The sequence below is a fragment of the Meles meles genome, chromosome 14 (assembly GCF_922984935.1).
Source record: "Meles meles chromosome 14, mMelMel3.1 paternal haplotype, whole genome shotgun sequence".
NCBI lineage: Eukaryota > Metazoa > Chordata > Mammalia > Carnivora > Mustelidae > Meles > Meles meles.
Window position 1 is genome coordinate 22,337,872 of NC_060079.1, and position 21,959 is coordinate 22,359,830.

The window sequence follows — 21,959 nt, forward strand, 5'->3', positions numbered from 1 at the left end:
GGACTTGCCACACAGGGTTATTGGGGGACGAAAGTGAAATTTGGTATATAAACACCTGGCACGTAGTGGGTGCTTAATAAATGCTACTTCTAATTGGCTCTTTTCTTGCCTCTCACCATACTGCCTTGTTCTCCTATGTGTTTTCTTTTCTCTAGTATCTTCCCCTTCATTCTCTAAGTGGCTGCTGGAGTTAGCTTGTTATATTATTCTTCTACTTCAATTTTTTTGGGTAATGCCGGCAGGATTCCCCACTGTCCATTCCACATATTATCTTATTTAATGCTGTGGAGTCTGATCCTGTGGTTGACCCTCCCTTCCTATCCCAGCACCCCCCTTTCTTCCCACTGATGATGGGATCCAGACAGCCTTCCAGGTGCCCCTCTCTCTTAGAGCTGTGTGAGCATTTACACACCCTGGCTTGGCTCGGGTTCCTCTTCCTGGAATAATCCATCTCACCTCATTTCCATCTGGAAAAACCTTCATTCAGTTCAGCAGGCATCTTATGGAGACTTTCCCAGGTGCACAGACTGGACTAGGTGGTGGTGGTGGGGATCTCAAAGATGAATGAAAACTGGGTCCGCCCTCAACATCACTGTGGGGTTGTGAGCCAAAGAAAGGAGGCGCAAAACATGTTTGCTGAGCCCAAATCCTAATCATCGTTAGAGCACCAGCTGGCTAATGTCAGGGAGGTACCCACTCCTACAGAGCTTGGCCTGCTAAGGAGCTTGGGCTCTACCCTGTGTGCTGACCTGTGGTCAATGGGAATTAACTCCTATCTGTGATGGAGAAAGATCGTGCTGGCCACAGTGTCAGGAGGGCATGGGGTGGCGGGACTAAAGGCAGGAGGATAGCAATCCAGGTGGGAGATGACAGGTGCATACGGCAGAGCAGTGTGGTGAGAATAGACACTAAGTGTGGACCACTGAGTATGGGGGTTGAGGAAGAAAAGGAGGTCAAAGACCCTCTTGTTTTCTAATCCAGATGGGTGAAGCTGTCACCAACCAAACAGGCACACACATCATGCAGAGGAAGGTGAGGGGACATAGTTTAACACTCTAGATTTGGGACATATTGGCGTTTAGGTCTTTAGGAGCCTCAGATGGAGATGCCTAGAAGATGTTAGCTATGTGAGACCAAAGCTCTGGGGCAAATCAGGGTTTCCTTAGCAGATACAAGGTATTATCATAATTGCCTTAGCAATAGTTGAAAATACCTAGGCAGAGGGACTAGAGTGAGAAGGAAATGGAGCTTAGCACAGACCTTAGCAATGTTTAGACAAGGTTTGGGGAAATCCGGAGAGAGCGAAGCCAAAGGAGGAGAGAAAGTTCTAGAAGAAGGTGCAGGGTTGGCAGCATTAACTAGAAGAGAAAGGCCAAGTGAGGTGGGTTGAATAACAGCCAACGTTTTGGCCACCAGGATCCCTTAGTGACCTGAGCAAAAGTTCCAGTGAAAGTGATGAATTCCAGAGTTATTCTTTGTGTAAGTTTGCTGGAAAGAGGAGATCACGAGTTGTAGGTCTCAAAAGAGATAGCTGCCCCCCCCTTTTTTTAAATTAAAATGATCTTCGTTTCATACTGAAAATTGCCTTTTAACTTGTCTGCATTCCTATAATTATAATTCAGGTTGAAAATAATTTTCCATGGGATTTGGCCATCTTATGTCTCTTGTGAATTATGTGCTCTTAACTTTCATCCCTTTATCCACTGAAAATGGCATTTATTTTTTTTTCCTTTATAAGACTCTTCAAGTTAAAGCTTTACCTATAATATGTATTGCAAATACTTTTGTCATTTGGTTTTCCAATCTCATCTCCAGTAACAGCAGCAAATGTGTGTGTGTACATATATAATTTAGGAATAAACTTTATAAGGATTATGCAGAGCATGTGAAGAATACTATGAAAACTTACTGAAGTATTTAAAGATCACTTGAATAAATGGGGATACATACATTGTTATGTATCAGAAATATTCTTTCCAAATCAATATATGGAATTTTGCCAGTTTCAATCAAAATCATCAAAGCCCCAAAAAAATGGAGACATCTTGGCATATTGGAGAATCTTGGAGACTCTTAAGCAGACAAATTTAGAAAAGAAGAGCAGTGAAGGGGCACATACACTTTCAAATATCAAAATATATTCTATAAATTATAAAACAATATGACACTAGCACCAGAAAATCACTGAAAAGAAGAAATAGTTTAGAAACAAACCGTAGGATGGATAGTTATTTGGTGTATGTTGAAAGTTACATCAAAGTCAGTGGGAAAGAAAGGCTCAGCCAGATAAATGCTGCTAGGCCAGCTGGTTAACAATTTGCGAAAAATTGTGAAATCAGACAACAAAATACATTTTTAAAGAACCAAAGAGTTTATATATAAAAATAAAGTTATATATTAGAAAATGAATTAAAAGTACAATCAAAATCAAATGGCAACCTATGGAATGGGAGAAGATATTTGCAAATGACATATCTGATAAAGGGTTAGTTTCCAAAATATATAAAGAACTTAAAAATCTCAACCCCCCACCAAAATGAAAAATCAAATAAAAAAATGGGCAGAATGGGGCACCTGGGTGGCTCAGTGGGTTAATGCCGTTGCCTTCAGCTCAAGTCATGATTCCAGGGTCCTGGGATCGAGCCCCGAGTCAGGCTCTCAGCTCAGTGGGGAAGCCTGCTTCCATCTCTCTCTCTGCCTGCCTCTCTGCCTACTTGTGATCTCTGCCTGTCAAATAAATGAATAAAATATTTTTTTAAATGGGCAGAAGGCATTAATAGGCATTTTCGCAAAGCAGACAGACAGATGGCAACAGATACATAAAAAGATGCTCAGCCTCACTGGTCATCAGGAAATGCAAATCAAAACTACAATGAATGTCACCTTACACCTGTCAGAATGGCTAAAACCAACAAGAAGAGAAACAACAGGTGTTGGCAAAGATGTGGAGAAAGGAGAACCCTCTTGCACTGTTGGTGGGAATGCAAACTGGTGTAGTCACTTTGGAGAACAGTGTGGAGATTTCTCAAGAACTTAAAAATAGCGCTATCCTATGATCCAGCAATCGTACTACTAGGAATTTACCCAAAGGATACAAAAATACTAATTCAAAGGGAGACATGCACCTCAATGCTTATAAAAGCATTATCTACAATAGCCGAACTATGGAAACGGCCCAAGTGTCCATAGACTTAGGAATGGATAAAGATGTGGTATAATTATATATACAGTGGAATATCAGCCATCAGAAAGAATGTGATCTTGCCATTTGCAATGACATGGGTGGAGCTAGAGAGTATTACGCTAAATGAAATGTCAGTCAGAGAAAGACAAATGTCACATGTTTTCACTCATATGTTGAACTTAAGAAACAAAACGAATGAATGAAGGGGACAAAATGAGTGAGAGAGAAACCAAGAAACAGAACCAGAAAACTATAGAGAACACACTGATGGTTACCAGACGGGAGGTGGGTAGGGGGTGGGTGAAATGGGGGATGGGGATTAAGGAGGGCTTAATGTGATGAGCACTGGGTGTGTAACTGCTGAATCTCCATATTGCACACCTGAAACGAATATTACACTGTGTGTTAACTAACTGGGATTTAAATAAATCTTAAAAAAAAAAAAGAAAAGAAAGTAAAAGAAAATATAGGTGAGTTTGTTTTTGTGGGTTGTTTTGTTTTGTTTTTTTAGATAAGGAAGAACTAGCTGTTCAAAATACATGGAGCACAATCATGAACAAATTAGTAATAGATTCCACTTTAGCAGGGAAAGCTTTGGTGAAGCAATTAATACTCGCTCCTAGAATTGTCACCTTCAATAGTTTATCTAGAGTAAAATTCATGAACGTCCATAAACATTTAGTTGCAGTGATTTCATTATAGTATTATTTATAATAGTGAAAAATGGCTAGAAAACTAAACACCCAACCATAAAGAATTAAATTATAATACGCTCATGAAACAGAATACTGTATTTGCTTTAAAATGGTTGTAGAGGGGGCACTGGGTGGCTCAGTGGACTAAGCCTCTGCCTTTGGCTCAGGTCATGATCTCTGGGTCCTGGGATTGAGCCCCGCATCAGGCTCTCTGCTCAGCAAGGAGCCTGCTTCCCCGCCTCTCTCTCTGCCTGCCTCTCTGCCTACTTGTGATCTCTCTCTGTCAAATAAATAAAAATCTAAAAATAAAATAAAATAAAATGGTTGTATAGAGCAGTGGTTAATAAGTTGGGTATGATAATGTTGCTCATTGGAAAGAGCAAGTTATGAAAGTTGCACACGGTGTGAGGTCCATTTTTTGTTTCAAATCAAAGAAATTATTCAAGGGGAAAGTTTTGAAATTTTCATGGTCTCTAGATGGTGAGATTATGGGTGATTTTCATATGTCCTGTATTGAGACATTGTAATAAATAAAGAAAAAGATTTTTTAAATTAAGATAACAGAACTCAGGATGTCTCGGTTGTACAGTCAGTTGAGTGGCCGACTCAGTTTCCTGGCTCAGATCTGATCTCAGGGTCGTGAGATCCAGTCTCGTGCTCAGCGTGGAGTCTGAGTTTCTCTCTCCCTCTCCTTCTGCCACCCCCCAACCCCTGACTTTCACTCTGTCTCTCAAATAAATAAATAAATCTTAAAAAGAAAAAGGTAACAATTGATTGCATTTCTATGGAAACTGAAGTAAAATCCTCGGAGATGCTCATGGAATGTGTTCATTCTTGTTACCAATACTTGTTTGCATTTAGATATATTACCTGGTCACTCAAATGTTAATAATAAAAATGAAACAATTTTTAAGCCTGTTGATAATTTTAGTCTTGTAAGTTATAGTCTGTCTTAGTCCGTTTGGGCTGCTTTACAAAATGCCATTAACTCTGTGACTTATAAACAACAAATATTTATTTCTCATAGCTCTGGAAGCTGGAAAGTCCCAGAGCACAGTGCTGACAGATTTGGTGTCTGGTGAGGGCCCACTGCCATGTTTTCGCTATGTACTCACTTAGCAGAAAGGGTGAGGAGTTCTGTGGGGGTCTCTCTCTCTTTTTTTTTTTTAAGATTTACTCATTTATTTGTTTGACAGAGATCACAAGTAGGCAGAGAGGCAGGCAGAGAGAAAGGGGGAAGCAGACTCCTTGCCGAGCAGACAGCCCGATGCGGGATTTGATCCCAGGACCCTGGGATCATGACCTGAGTTGAAGGCAGAGGCTTTAACCCATTGAGCCACCCAGGCACCCCGTGTGGGGTCTCTTTTATAAGAGCACGAAGCCCATTCCCGAGGGTTCCACCCTCATGGCCTCATCACCCCCCAAAGACCTCACCACCTCCTAATACCATCACATTGAGCCTTAGGTTTCAACATAGGAATTTGGGGAGAGGTTGGACACAGCATTCAGTCTGTAACAATTTATATTAGAATAAGTTGATAATTTCTCTGTTTTTGAGGGTACCCACAGGTGGACGACCTCTGGATTTCCTAAGAACTCTTTGGTACAATTAGTTGTGCTTTGACTGCTTTTAAATTAGTGAGTTATTTTCTCATATCCAGAGTTGTTCATTCAAGACTCTGGCGCCACTGCAGAGAGCAGGAGACGGTGGGACACGTGAGCTCCTCAGACTCTGCTGGAGATGACAGAGGGTGACGTCCCCTCCACCTGCTCCACTGAGCCTGAGGGTGAATCCACACCCTGACTTCATTTCTCTTTTCAGTACAATCCCTATAGATTTGGTATCAAATATCTTCCAAAGATAATGTTTTGGTATCTCCCTCACCTCCTGAGAAACTTGCCTGCTAAGTATCCTAGACAACTGACCACCCCGGATATGAGAATATAAGGAGGAAAGATCTAGAATCCCACCTCCCTTGCAGTTGAGGGAGATTGTCTAAGGAAGAGCGGTTGGCTTGACCTGTCTTCCATGCTAGCCCAATTATTTCCTTGGAATTTCTTGGAGGGTTTTTTTTTTCCATCAATAAAATCCAAATTAAGATAATAGCTATCCCACAAGGTTTAGAGTTAGCAGTACAAAAATACATATAAAATTGCTTTGTAAGCCAGTGTGCTACCTAAATGTTAAGAGTGTTTAGAATATGGTATTTCCCACCGAAATTCCTCCATTTACATTTGAGTTTCTGGCCTAGTCTTTGCATAAGAGAGGTTCACAGCAACATCTGGGTGTTCTTTTTACAGATGGTGAGGACTTTTATTACTTATTTCCTATGTTTCTCTTGACAACATGGGGCTGGGGGAGAACTAAAATTTATACCCCTTTTATAAATTGGAAAATGCAAGTGTATCATTGACATTTACAGTGTGTGAACTGACTTACATTTGTACCATTACAAAACACTGAAGGCCTCAAACTTGCAAGAAAGGGCTTGCAAATGTAGCGATTTAATCCATTCTAAGCCGGTGAGACAGTGAGACCAGTTTAAAATAGGTAGAATAGAAAATTTGACACACTAAAGTGTTTGCAAAGCAAGGGACTTTCATACCCATCAGCCGTGTGACCTAAGTCACTAAAATATTCTCTATCTCCATTTTCTTACTGGTAACACGAGGGGTGGGATCAAGCTACCTCCAAGGTTCTCACGTTCTGTGATTTTATAAGAAACCAGATGAAGCATTTTTATTTCCAGTAACACAGTCTCCTCCTCAGGTGGCCAAGGGATGGTGACCGCAGACATTCCAGAAAACAGGAGACGGTGGCGGCATGAAGCGCCTGGAGCTTTAATGAGCGCGTGGGCTGCAGCACGTCTGACAAGTAGCTCGTTTTCTGCCCACGAAGACGAATGGGGTACGCGGTTTATTTTTAAGAACATAACCTGTCCCCCGGGTACTGTTATCAGAGCCCTGTGAATTCGGACAGGGGATAAAAATACCTTCAGCCTGGAGAGAGAACTGGAAAGGGCTCAGCCTCTTCAGAAGCTGATTTGCCTTGTCCAAGTCTGTTCCAAATGCCACCAGCCCAAGACTGGAACTTCCCAGAAGAATGGGGGTAATTTACTTTAACGGATCAGTTGACAACTGATGAAAGTGAATAGGGCAAGTGGCTTTGTAGGTGGTAAGTGGGTAGTGCTTAGCTCTACCTGGCAGTATGTTTCTGACAGCTACTCGACAGGCTCAAATTGCTATTCTATAGGCAATGAAAATACATCGTCATATAGTTTCTGGGCTTCGGGGAGGGTTTTGTTTTGTTTTGTCTCTGACATTTTGCAAGATGACGCTGGTGTTTATGGGAAGCCATCCATCCTTTTCCAAGTTTGAGGGAATTCATGTCGTGGGGATTTTGTCTTGGGAAGGCGTGCAGGTGTGCGTCGCTTAGGGACCCATGTTTCAGGAACGCGAGATTGAGGCGATGAGGAGGCAGAGATACAAACTAGGCGTAACGGAGGCTGTTAAGTACTTACAAAGTTAAGGAACAATACAAAAATATGTACCACCCTGAGGATAATGTAAGAGAAGTATGATTGCCCAAGAGCGGGTCTGCTGGCTTGTGAAGCCTAAACTCCACAATCTCTGGGAAATCTGTAAAAGTTTCCAAGAACGTCCAGAAGGATGAATGTGTTGGGAGGGGAGGACTTGCAGATACATAGGCCTGTGGCAGGCCCTGAGAAAACCGGTTGGACTGAAATCTAGGAGCAGGGGAGGGGCTCAGGGTCCTTGAGTATATAAAATTCTTTGAAATCCTTCGCTCTTATGATTCTATCAGTTATCATGCTGTTGCTTAAAAGTTAAGAGGAGAGAGAGGGAGAAAGGAAGAAACTGCCCTTGGGACTCTCTTTCTACTACATTCAAACTACAAGAAGCCGTGTATTGTCTGTTTGCTTCCTTCCCTTCCATCCTGGGATACAAGGCTTGTCCCTAAGGATGGGGCTGGAGGCGGTGAGGAGGAACATTTGGGCTGACCTGGCTTGGCCTGGAAGCCAGGGGCTGGAACCCTAGGGCAGGTGTGAAGGATGGCATTCATTTCTCAAGACACTGAGATGGGGACATACTTGGTGGCTTTGATGTTTCTTCTTGAATTTGTTCCTGTGTGTCTTAGAAAGAGTCATAGAAAAGTCTTCATTTGGTCTGTCATGCCAAATTAATTCATTCATGAACATCTGTAGCTTTACATGGATGGTTTTACATTGGGAATATATGAGCAATTTATCTGTCAAGTGAGATTGGAAATAGGAATGTGCCTCCCAAGGTGCATTCAAAGCGGAGTACAGATGTTTTCTTTTACAGCCTGCTAGGGTGCTGCCCTCCCCCAACTCCAGCTGTGCTCTGCGTTTAACTATGGTTGGCCTCTTGACCTCCTGTCCCTGATCATCTTTTCTTACTTTAGCTCTACCCTTTGCAGCCTTGCTGGATGATCTACCTAAAATGGACCAAATCTCCTTTCAGCTTAAAATCCTGCCAAAGATGCCCTCTTATCCTCAGGATAAAATCAGTCTCTTGCAGACTCTGAAGACTGCCATGGCCCATGGCAATGTCAGGCTTGCTAGTGTTTCTCCCTCAGCAGATACTCCTCCCTTGGCTTAGTATGCCAGCCTCCTTTTGCCAAGATAATTCCTCCTACAAGATTTCCCTCTGATGAACCTCCGCCCATTTCTGTCACTATGTGTCATAGTGAGTGGTGAGGTGGTGAAGGGTGGGTATCCTCCTCTCCCTGGTTTTCCCTGTACTACCTGATGGGGCTTTGTAAAGGGGTCTGGAATGACGTAGATCCTTAAGTGCTCTTTTGCATGAGTGAGTGGAAGACCCTGTCACCATATTACTATACTTCTCTTCAATCCAAAAAAATTCTAGGAAGTCTTCAAATTTGTCTAGTCTTTCCCTACCTTTTTCTTTTCTTTTTTAAATTTTATTTATTTGCCAGAGAGACAGAGAGAGAACAAGCACAAGCAGGGGGAGTGGTAGGCAAAGGGGGAAGCAGGATCCCTGCTGAGCAAGGAGCCAGAGGTAGGACTTGATCCCAGGACCTGGGATCATGACCTGAGCCAAAGACAGATGCTCAACCGACTGAGCCACCCAGGCATCCCTTCCTGCCTTTTCTGTCAGCTGCTTCTCACAATTTCATAGTCATTCAGTCTCATACTCAAATTTGTTCATACTCAAATATTTTTGTTAAATGCATGAAATAGTGACATTCATCACTATATTTATCATTTAAATTCGGGTCATAAAAGGATGCAGTATTTTTATTAGTGATTGCTATGAAAAATGTGGATCTCAAACTATTTCCTGTGTTCCACGGATGGGGAGCCACTGTTTTAAATGATTAAGAAAGATCTGAGCAAGCTTCCCCTGCAGACTCTAGGCTTGGCTTTGCAGCTTAATACCCCACAAGACACTGTAATTCTCTGATCATAAAAATAACGTTCACTTTAATTTCTGATTCTTATTATCTTTCTTCCCCACTAGACCCTAAGCTTATAAGATCTTTGTCTTGATTACCAAACTGTTTCATCTCTCTCTGTCCCCAGTGCCTAGAACTTAGCAGGTGGCCATCATCTTTATGAATGAACATAAAACCATAGCACGTTTTTAGTATTACTTTATGCAAAGGCATGTGATTACTAATAGTCGTATTGCCGTTAAGTTGGATAGGGAAATTATAATGTGAAAAATAATTCTTACGACTGTGTAGACTTTTCATGAAGACTTCCTGCGTGTGTAAGTTTTAATAACTTTGATGGCAGGTATAAGAGACACAGTGTATAAAGGTTTTCAAGGATTAGCTATTGGTCATACATTTAAGCATTATTCATAGGTCCTCCATCACTGTTTAGCTTAAACTTCCAATTCCTTGAAAATACATGGCTTTCATGTTTCGAGCCCTGCATTCCGTTAAAAGTGAAACTTTATCAACTACCTATTTAATTTATCCTAACTTTAAGTTTAAAATAGGAAGACTTTGTAAAATCCTCTTCGATGATTTTTACTAGTAAAAGCTACACTCTTACTATAAGGACAAGTGGTTTTTTTTTTTTAATGTGTGCATAATTAATTCAGGTCAGTAAGTTTGTTTACAGTTTAACCACTCCAAGGGGATCCTTGGTGGGAAGGTAACCTCCATTTTTCTTGTGTAAGTTTTCAGGCCACATGGTTGCCTTGGTAACATCATAGATGTACACCCCAATAACAGTTGATTTACATTTCTATAGTTAGCTATTCATTCTTTCTCCTATCCTGTTAAACAAAAAATAAAGCCTCCTAAAATTGTCTTCCTAAAACAGAAAAACAAAAACTATGATTCCCATACCAACTGGAGTACTCAAGCTGCTATTAAGTAGCCAGACTCCCTCATAGATGAGATATGTCAGTCAACTCATTTATTTTATAATGCAGTGTAGGAAATAATATAGGCTATGATTTGGGACGACACATATTATTAGAAATAGGGAAATATTTAAGTACTACGTGTGGTAGAATTTCTACTTATAGTTTGTCCATGAATAGTCAGCTTATCAAAAAAACAAACAAAAAATAGGCACACTTTTAATTTTCTAATTTCAACTTTGGAGAAAAGTTCCTATTTCTAATCCCACTTGTTAGCAGTGGGTAGGGATTTTTTGTTTTGTTTTTTTCCTGGAGACTAACGTGAAACGCAGTTTAGCCCGGTAGGAACCAGATGGTTGTAGAGTGCAGGTGGGGGAGGCAGATTCTGGTAGGTGACCAAAATGAGCACATTCCTTTGCTCTTCCCTGTATCCCTGCCCTTTGCAACATGACTTTGCAGCTCCTCCAGGATTAAATGGCTTCTTTCCCCTCCGCTTGGATCTCAACTGGCTTTTGTGATTTGTGTGCCTGAGAACGAAGGAATAGAAGCAGTGGTGTGCCAAATCTGAATATTCAAGGAGCTTTTGCCTTTTTTTTTTTTGGAAACCTGTCTCTCTCTCAGCTAGCTCCAGTTGGCCTGCTGGAAAATGAGAGACCAGTGGAAAAGAGAGACAAGCCATCCCAAGAGAGGCCATAGCAGACCAGCCAGCCTTCCTCCAGCTGCTCTGACAAGTGACTGCACATGGGTGACTGGGTCCAACCGAGACTGGAAGGAGCCAGCCAGCTAAGCCCAGCCCAAACTGCCTAATGGCAGAATAGAGACCTCCATAAATGGCAACTGTTTTAAACTACTAAGTTACATGGTGGTTTATTCCAGAAAAGCCATCTAATATAGACATGCATAGCAAAATTCCCAAAGTGGGAGTTGAAAGTAGGCAAGACATAGACTATGCTGACAAAGTTTTGAAGCCAGCATTTTTTTCCCCATTTTATTTATTTTTTTAGCGTAACAGTATTCATTGTTTTTGCACAACACCCAGTGCTCCATGCAAAACGTGCCCTCCCCATTACCCACCACCTGTTCCCCCAACCTCCCACCCCTGACCCTTCAAAACCCTCAGGTTGTTTTCCAGAGTTCATAGTCTCTTATGGTTCGCCTCCCCTTCCAAATTTTTTTTTTTTTAATAAACATATAATGTATTTTTATCCCCAGGGGTACAGGTCTGTGAATCGCCAGGTTTACACACTTCACAGCACTCACGATAGCACATACCCTCCCCAATGTCCATAGCCCCCTCCCCCTCTCCCAATCCCACCTCCCCCCAGCAACCCCCAGTTTGTTTTGTGAGATTAAGAGTCATTTATGGTTTGTCTCCCTCCCAATCCCATCTTGTTTCATTTATTCTTCTCCTATCCACCTAACCCCCCATGTTGCTTCTCCATGTCCTCATATCAGGGAGATCATATGATAGTTGTCTTTCTCCGATTGACTTATTTCACTAAGCATGATACGCTCTAGTTCCATCCACGTCGTCACAAATGGCAAGATTTCATTTCTTTTGATGGCTGCATAGTATTCCATTGTGTATATATACCACCTCTTCTTTATCCATTCATCTGTTGATGGACATCTAGGTTCTTTCCATAGTTTGGCTATTGTAGACATTGCTGCTATAAACATTCGGGTACACGTGCCCCTTCGGATCACTACGTTTGTATCTTTAGGGTAAATACCCAGTAGTGCAATTGCTGGGTCATAGGGTAGTTCTATTTTCAACATTTTGAGGAACCTCCATGCTGTTTTCCAGAGTGGTTGCACCAGCTTGCATTCCCACCAACAGTGGAGGAGGGTTCCCCTTTCTCTGCATCCTCGCCAGCATCTGTCATTTCCTGACTTGTTAATTTTAGCCATTCTGACTGGTGTGAGGTGGTATCTCATTGTGGTTTTGATTTGTATTTCCCTGATGTCGAGTGACGTGGAGCACTTTTTCATGTGTCTGTTGGCCATCTGGATGTCTTCTTTGCAGAAATGTCTGTTCATGTCCTCTGCCCATTTCTTGATTGGATTGTTTGTTCTTTGGGTGTTGAGTTTGCTAAGTTCCTTATAGATTTTGGATACTAGCCCTTTATCTGATATATCGTTTGCAAATATCTTCTCCCACTCTGTCAGTTGTCTTTTGGTTTTGTTAACTGTTTCCTTTGCTGTGCAAAAGCTTTTGATCTTGATGAAATCCCAATAGTTCATTTTTGCCCTTGCTTCCCTTGCCTTTGCCAATGTTCCTAGGAAGATGTTGCTGAGGCTGAGGTCAAAGAGGTTGCTGCCTGCGTTCTCCTCAAGGATTTTGATGGATTCCTTTCTCACATTGAGGTCCTTCATCCATTTTGAGTCTATTTTCGTGTGTGGTGTAAGGAAGTGGTCCAATTTCATTTTTCTGCATGTGGCTGTCCAATTTTCCCAGCACCATTTATTGAAGAGGCTGTCTTTTTTCCATTGGACATTCTTTCCTGCTTTGTCGAAGATTAGTTGACCATAGAGTTGAGGGTCTATTTCTGGGCTCTCTATTCTGTTCCACTGATCTATGTGTCTGTTTTTGTGCTAGTACCATGCTGTCTTGATGATGACAGCTTTGTAATAGAGCTTGAAGTCCGGAATTGTGATGCCACCAACTTTGGCTTTGTTCTTCAATATTCCTTTGGCTATTCGAGGTCTTTTCTGGTTCCATATAAATTTTAGGATTATTTGTTCCGTTTCTTTGAAAAAAATGGATGGTATTTTGATAGGGATTGCATTAAATGTGTAGATTGCTTTAGGTAGCATGGACATTTTCACAATATTTATTCTTCCAATCCAGGAACATGGAACATTTTTCCATTTCTTTGTGTCTTCCTCAATTTCTTTCATGAGTACTTTATAATTTTCTGTGTATAGATTCTTAGCCTCTTTGGTTAGGTTTATTCCTAGGTATCTTATAGTTTTGGGTACAATTGTAAATGGGATTGACTCCTTAATTTCTCTTTCTTCAGTCTTGTTGTTGGTGTACAGAAATGCAACTGATTTCTGTGCATTGATTTTATATCCTGACACTTTACTGAATTCCTGTACAAGTTCTAGCAGTTTTGGAGTGGAGTCTTTTGGGTTTTCCACATATAGTATCATATCATCTGCGAAGAGTGATAGTTTGACTTCTTCTTTACCGATTTGGATGCCTTTAATTTCTTTTTGTTGTCTGATTGCTGAGGCTAGGACTTCTAGTACTATGTTGACTAGCAGTGGTGATAATGGACATCCCTGCCGTGTTCCTGACCTTAGCGGAAAAGCTTTCAGTTTTTCTCCATTGAGAATGATATTTGCGGTGGGGTTTTCATAGATGGCTTTGATAATATTGAGGTATGTGCCCTCTATCCCTACACTTTGAAGAGTTTTGATCAGGAAGGGATGCTGTACTTTGTCAAATGCTTTTTCAGCATCTATTGAGAGTATCATATGGTTCTTGTTCTTTCTTTTATTAATGTGTTGTATCACATTTATTGATTTGCGGATGTTGAACCAAACCTGCAGCCCTGGAATAAATCCCACTTGATCGTGGTGAATAATCCTTTTAATGTACTGTTGAATCCTATTGGCTAGTATTTTGGCGAGAATTTTTGCGTCTGTGTTCATCAAGGATATTGGTCTGTAGTTCTCTTTTTTGGTGGGATCCTTGTCTGGTTTTGGGATCAAGGTGATGCTGGCCTCATAAAATGAGTTTGGAAGTTTTCCTTCCGTTTCTATTTTTTGGAACAGTTTCAGGAGAATAGGAATCAGTTCTTCTTTAAATGTTTGGTAGAATTCCCCTGGGAAGCCATCTGGCCCAGGGCTTTTGTTTGTTTGGAGATTTTTGATGACTGTTTCAATCTCCTTACTGGTTATGGGCCTGTTCATGTTTTCTATTTCTTCCTGGTTCAGTTGTGGTAGTTTATATGTCTCTAGGAATGCATCCATTTCTTCCAGATTGTCCAATTTGTTGGCGTAGAGTTGCTCATAGTATGTTCTTATAATTGTCTGTATTTCTTTGGTGTTAGTTGTGATCTCTCCTCTTTCATTCATGATTTTATTTACTTGGGTCCTTTCTCTTTTCTTTTTGATGAGTCTGGCCAGGGGTTTATCAATCTTATTGATTCTTTCAAAGAACCAGCTCCTAGTTTCATTGATTTTTTCTATTGTTTTTTTGGTTTCTATTTCATTGATTTCTGCTCTGATCTTTATGATTTCTCTTCTCCTGCTGGGTTTAGGGTTTGTTTCTTGTTCTTTCTCCAGCTCCTTTACGTGTAGGGTTAGGTTGTGTACTTGAGACCTTTCTTCTTTCTTGAGAAAGGCTTGTACCGCTATATATTTTCCTCTCAGGACTGCCTTTGCTGTGTCCCACAGATTTTGAACTGTTGTGTTTTCATTATCATTTGTTTCCATGAATTTTTTCAATTCTTCTTTAATTTCCTGGTTGACCCATTCATTCTTTAGAAGGATGCTGTTTAGTCTCCATGTATTTGGGTTCTTTCCAGCTTTCCTCTTGTGATTGAGTTCTAGCTTCAGAGCATTGTGGTCTGAAAATATGCAGGGAATGATCCCAATCTTTTGATACCGGTTGAGACCTGATTTAGGACCCAGGATGTGATCTATTCTGGAGAAGGTTCCATGTGCACTAGAGAAGAATGTGTATTCTGTTGCTTTGGGATGAAATGTTCTGAATATATCTGTGATGTCCATCTCGTCCAGTGTGTCATTTAAGGCCTTTATTTCCTTGTTGATGAAGCCAGCATTTTTAATTCTTTTGTGAACTCTTTTAGCTTTTGAGATTTTAGGAAAATCTGTCTCTACATTGCTCTTGACTGCAGCGAGGTTGAAGTTATATAGGAAAAAAACCTGACATCATCTCTGTTCTAATGGAAACCATTTGAAGGTTTACAACCTTCATGGGTGATGTCCAGTACAGGATTTGGGGTATACACCCCACATCATGTCACAGGCTGGGAGACTTTAATCTTTCTGTTGTTTCTTTAACAGTGGGAACATTAGAACAAAGGCTTCCTAAAGAAAATGAGCGGAATATGGAAATTGCCTCTGGCATTGAAGTAGATGAGAAACAACCAAGATCTCACGATGATGATACGTAAGTAGGTCCTGTCTGGATACCTGAATGAAGCACTGGTGGAAAGTTAAAATGCTATTGCTGAGATATGGACAAGAGTCTCAGACCTAGCTGAGGAGACCAAGTTTCACTCACACAAGGGTTTGTTTCTGGGCTCTCTGTTCTTTCCCAATGACATTGTTTCCTATCTCAGCATGAGTGATATTCTGTCTTAAATTACTGTGCCTTTACCATATCTTTTGGTATCTGGTAGGCCTAGTCCCATACCTGCTTCTAGTCTCCATATCTTTTTCTTCAAAATTATCTCAGCTGTTGTTGCCCTTTACTTATCACATTATCTTTGCATTTTCTTATAAAGTGTCATGAAAAACTTTGTTGGGATTCTGAAAATGGGATTACATTTGTTGATTAATTTGTAAGATTTGACATCTTTACGATCATGAATCTGAACATCCATGAATGTAGTATAGCTCGGCGTCTCTTTATGTCTTTTCTTAAAATACCCTTTGGTATTTTTGTAATTTTATTCACAACAGAGGTACCACTTAACTTGGTTGTTGTTGCTGTTGTCATTATTGATGGAGCTGTTTTTCTTTCACTGTGTTTCAACTTGGCTACTACTAGCATGTGGAACATTATTGATGTTGTATCTTATAACCTTACTGAACTCTTTTATTAGTTCTAAAATTTGGAGTCCTTTGAATTTTAAAAATTTTATAATTTACTTTTTAAATAGGTAATACCCTCACATGGCTCCAAATTCAGAAGTTATACTCTTTTCATAGTCTTCTTGCTATCTCTTTACCTCAGCCACACAATTCCCCTTCCAGAATCAACCAATCGGATATACCTCTTGTGCACATTTCTCCTGAGGAACTCCATTAAACTGTAAGCCAATCTGTAGATCTTGTACATGTGTATATTCTTTTTCTTTTTTTATAGAAACAGTTTCCTAACATATGTGCTATCCTGCAATTTTCCTCTATCACTTTCCACCGTAGCCTGAATACCTATCATGACTTACAAATAGTAGTATACATGCAGTTTAAATACCCAGGAAAGTCAACTATTGGGTCGAATAATATGGATGTTTGTAATTGGCTATTGTCCCGTTGTCCTTCACAGAGGTTACACCTCTAGACACTTCCACTGACAGAGTATGGAGGTGCCTGCCTACTTGCACGTTTTCTTGCTTAGTGTGTTACCAAACTTATGGATCATTGCACAATTGATAGGTTCAAAATGATGTTTCAGGTTAGTTTTAATTAGCATTTCTTTTTTGAGTAAGGTTGTCTTTCCATATGCTGAATAACCATCTTTATTTCCTCATTGGGGAAAATTTATTCATAGCCTTAGCTATTTAAAAAATTAGGTAATTGGGGGTGCCTGGGTGGCTCAGTTATTAAGCGTCTGCCTTTGGCTCCGGTCATGATCCCAGGGTCCTGGGATTGAGCCTTGTGTTGGGCTGCCTGTTCAGCGGGAAGCCTGCTTCTCCCTCTTCCACTCCCCCTGCTTGTGTTCCCTCTCTCACTGTGTCTCTGTCAAATAAAAAATAAAATCTTAAAAAAATTAGACTATTAACATTTTGTTGATTTGGGAAAACTTTTGCATTTCAGGGAAATTGATCTTTTATCTACAATATGACTCTAGAATATCTTCCCCAGCTTTTTGTTTGCCTTTTTTTTTTAAAGATTTTATTTATTTATTTGACAGAGAGAGATCACAAGTAGATAGAGAGGCAGGCAGAGAGAGAGAGAGGGAAGCAGGCTCCCTGCTGAGCAGAGAGCCCGATGCGGGACTCGATCCCAGGACCCCGAGATCATGACCTGAGCCAAAGGCAGCGACTTAACCCACTGAGCCACCGAGGTGCCCTTGTTTGCCTTTTGATTTTATTTATAGTGGCTTGTGCCATGTAGAAATTTCTCATTTTTATCTAGTTAGGTTTACCAATTATAAGAAATGGTACCAGTATTTTTTTAGTACTTTTATGATTTAGTTTTTAGCTAGTTAAATAATATATTCCTCTTGAATTTCACTTATACTACACTGCAAAGTATGGCTCCAACTTTCCTTTTTTCCAAATAACTCCTTACTTATTCCAACAACATTTATTGAAAATCTTCATTTTTCTAACAACTTGAAATGCCATTTCTATGATTACTACTTTTTTAATATATACTTGCATCCAACTCATTCTTTCTAGTGCAATTATTGTATTATAAACATGTTGTTTATAATATGAATTGTTATTTTGGAAAGATAGTTCCCTTAAATGCTCTCCTTTTCCAGTATTTTTCTATCTAGTCTTACTTGTTTATTTTTCCATAACCAACCTGCCTAGCAAATAAAGAAGGGAAAGAGGGAAGGGAGGAGAGAATTTTCTTAACCTGCTTCCTGCCTGTAGCATTTTGGAGTCCAGCAGTCTCTTTTCAATTAGGATTGTCTGTGTCCCTTTGGGTCCAAACTGGTTATGATTCTGCATAAATATTTCTTTTGAAAATCTGGAGGGTTCCACAAATCTTACTGGTATTCCCTTTATTTGACAAAAGCCAGATCCACAAATCTTTTTTTTAGGTTTCCCTGGAAGCCCTACTGTTCAATAATAATTTTGAGATTCATCCAAATCAATAGGTATCAATAGGTCATTCCTCTTTATTGCTACGTAATATTCCTTATACAGATATACCACAATTTATTTATATATTCATCTATTGACTGATGTTTGGGTTGTTTCTAGTCTTTGGTTATTATAAATAAAGCTGCTATGAATATTTATGTACATGTCTTTGTGTGGATATAAATTTCATTTCTCATGAGTAAAACCATAGGAATAGAATGCCCGAGTTGTGTGGTAGGTGAATGTTTAGTTTTTTAATAAACTGCCAAGCTATTTCCCAAAGTGGTTGGGCCATTTTATATTCCCAAAAGTAGTGCCTAAGTGTTCTAGTTGCTCTACATCTTTACCAACACTTGGTATGGTCTCTTTTTAAAAATTTAGTCAATCTAATGGGTGTATGTGGTATCTTGGTAGTTTTTGAGTCATAGGCATTATTTATATATCCTTGCTACCAGTTCCTTGTTAGATGTCTATATTTTGTCGTTATTTTCTCACTGTCTGGGTTTTCTTATTCATTTTCTTAATGGTATGAGTCAAATTTGAAGTTTCTGACTAATTTTTCATCACTTTCTAAAATCAGAAATTCCAATTTACTTGTACTTTGGACAGAGACCATCAATTGAATTTTAGTGATTTAAAAAAGTTTATTGGTACTCCCTTTACTATTCAGTACAGGGTCAATTTTATGACTGTTACACATGTACTTGAAAATATGCATATTCTTATTATTCCGGGGGGCACATATGTTCTATATTATTATCAAGCTTAAAACACTTTTTTTTTTTTTTTTTTTTTTTTTGTGAAACTGCTCTATAGCTCCCCCACCCCTTATCACTTCTGAGTGGAAGTACATTAATATCTTCAACTGGGTTTGTGGCTATGATTATTTCTCCTCAAATTTCTATCTCATTTTGATGTACTTTAAATACATAGAAACTATGATTTTTCTATCAGTTTGGTAGCATACTCCTCCCTTTTTACATTATGTGTTTTAATTTTTGTTCCTATTAAAACTGTTTGCCTTAAATTCTATTTTGTTGGATACTGACATTGCTATTATAACTTTTCAATTATTTTATATTTTTTAGGATTTTGCTGATGTGTATTTTTAAATTTTATTTTCATTATTTCTGTGTGGTTTCATTATAATGTGTTTTTATAAAATGCATGTAGCTGATTGATATGCTTCTTGTCCTGTGATAACCTCTGCCTCCTAATTAGTTTAATATAATAAATGTCGCTAGAATTATTGACATATTTGGCTTTATGTTTTAGCTTGATTTTGTGTTTTTTGTTTGCTTTCATTTGTCATTTCCTTCCCCTCTTCTTGTCTAACCTTTTGTTACATTGACAAACTTTTCTATATTACTCTAGTCTCCTCTATACTAGTTTTGAAGATACAGATTATATTTTTATTCTTTTACTATCTAGTTTTTATGTACTCCCTATGGATTGATACAACAAATTCAAAACTTGTCCAGTGTTCTTTTTTCCTCACAAATATGACAAACATATCTAACCACTAAAACGCTTCCATCCTGATATCGTTACCTAGAGTTACAATTTTACTTAAAAAACACCTTTTATTGTGGAAAACTTTAAACATAGTAAAAGTAGAGTGCACAGTGTAATGAACCCTTATGTATCCATCATACAGCTTAACAATGTTCAGTGTTGTTCTTTCCTGCCCATCCTGCTCCTATACCCTTTTTTTAAAGTTTGAAACATTCTAAGTTTGAGATATCAAATCATATAATCCTATTTTACCTTTTTTTAAAAATAAAAAATAACATTTTTTATTCTCAAACTTAATTTGCCATTCATTGTAGTTTATCATTTTCTGAACTTGCCATGTTTTTTTTTTTTCTAGTCTGTGGTTTTCCTTTGGTTTCAGTTTTCTTGCTGTTGTATATCCTCTAAAAATTCTTTAAGATAGTTCAGTGGCTGGTAAACACTTTTATTGTTTGCATATCTAATTTTTAAAAATTGTTTTAATTTAGTTGGGTATACAATTTTAGGTTGACAATGATTGTTCTCCTGATATTTATCACTGTTGATGAGAAAAATGCTAATTGTTTTCCCTCTATAGATATGCTAACTTTATCCCCGGCACATCTGTAATGTTCTTTTATCTTTATGTTCTTATGTTTCACTGTTGTATGTCTGGTCTGGACTTCTCTTTTATCTTGCTTGGCTCACTTTCTTTGGAGACCCATGACTGTCTTGAGTTCTGGAAAATTTTACCCATTATTTTTCCAAGTGTTGCTTTTCTTATTTTGTCCATTTTGGTACTCCAAATAGATATGTTTTGGAGTTTCTCAATGTGTCCCAAATAACACCTAATAATACTTTCATATAATTTTTTAAAGATTTATTTATTTGACAGATAGAGATCACAAGTAGGCAGAGAGGCAGGCAGAGAGAGAGAGAGAGAAGGAAGAAGGCTCCCAGCTAAGCAGAGAGCCGGATGCGGGGCTCGATCCCAGGACCCTGGGATCATGACCTGAGCCGAAGGCAGAGGCTTTAACCCGCTGAGCCATCCAGGCACCCCACTTTCATATTTTTTATTTATCTCTTTGTCCCATTCTAGGTGACTTTGTAAATACTATTTTCAAAACTATCTGGGTATCATCTATTAAGTTTTTAATTTAAATGATTATATATCTCCTAAGAATTATATTTGTTTGTTCATATTTTTAGATGCTCTTGTTTCATTATTGCATAATTATTTACCGTAATTTGAAAACATTTAAAAATGGATGCTGTTCTTTACTTTTTTGAGCAAACTTAAAAAGTGTTATCAAAATTTTCCCTAAGAGTAATTCCATCTAGACCTTGTTCCTGGTCCCACTTAAAATTTTTTCTTTTTGTTCATCTTTCTCTTACCATTGTATTTATTCATGTATTTTGGAATTTTAGTTTACAGGATCATTTTGTTTTAGAAGTTTTGTGTTTTGTTTTTATTTTTATTTTTTCTAGATTTTATTTATTCATTTGACAGACAGAGATCATAAGCAGACAGAGAGGGAAGCTGTGGTGCGGGGGGAGGCTCCTCGCCGAGCAGAGAGCCCAATGCGGGGCTTGATCCCAGGAGGCAGAAGCTTTAACCCACTGAGCCACCCAGGCATCCCTGTGTTTTGTTTTTAAATTTTCTTCCTTCCCTTTTTATCTCTCTGCACCTCCTGCATATCTAACAGGTTTCGTTTTCTTCGGTGTGTTCCCTTACATTCTTGCTAGCTGGAGCCCTTGAAGAGCTACACTTCAGTGCAAGGGAAAGTGCAAAGGAAAAAAAATCTCAGTAATATAGCTTGTCTGTTTGGTCTTAATCTCTGGGAGAAGAATTCTTCACTTGGGTTTAGAGTTTGAATTTACAATATTTGGCTGTCTGGAAACATGTATATTGAGAAATCAATATTAAAATTAATAGTAAGAAATCATAATACTCTGGGATCTCTAGAAGAAATAAATATGAAACATTCTGGAGGGATATAACTGTAACCCAGGCTACACTGAAGTTTCTCACTAAGGCACTGCTGAACATGAGTTCACAACTAAAAATAGAATCCACTATGAGAGACAGCAAGCACAAAAAAATAGCTGAATTAGACCATAAAGAACTTCAGATAATATAATTATCCTATGAATATTTAATATTTCTATAATAATTAAAACTGTGCATTTTAAATTATTTAATCAAAGTAAGGAATGGAAATGTAAGAAAAAAGCAGATCTATCAGAAAGGAGCAGGAATATCTGATGATTAACCAAACAGAACTTCTAGAAATGAAAAAAATCTACTAAGAGAAATCAAATGACAGTTTAAATACAGAATAGGTACCGTTAATGAGGGCCTTAAGAACTGCAAGACAGACCTGAAGCAAAAAATGATGGAAAATGTGAAAGAGTTGAGTCATGAAGGTCCAACATACATCTAAAAGGAGTTCCAGAAGAAGAGAA

General features: G+C 38.9%; 1 protein-coding gene across 3 annotated transcripts in view; it reads left to right on the top strand.

Annotated features, from left to right (window-relative positions):
* NEK5 (NIMA related kinase 5) overlaps positions 1-21,959 on the top strand; it is a 63,003-nt gene that overhangs the window by 39,098 nt on the left and 1,946 nt on the right. Inside the window, exons 20-21 of one of the 3 annotated variants that reach the window (XM_046028172.1) lie at positions 6,650-6,787; positions 15,301-15,406. In XM_046028172.1, the coding sequence (XP_045884128.1) occupies positions 6,650-6,787; positions 15,301-15,406 (244 nt within the window). The remainder of the gene's footprint in view (positions 1-6,649; positions 6,788-15,300; positions 15,407-21,959) is intronic. The other 2 variants (XM_046028170.1, XM_046028171.1) reach the window with 2 other exon arrangements.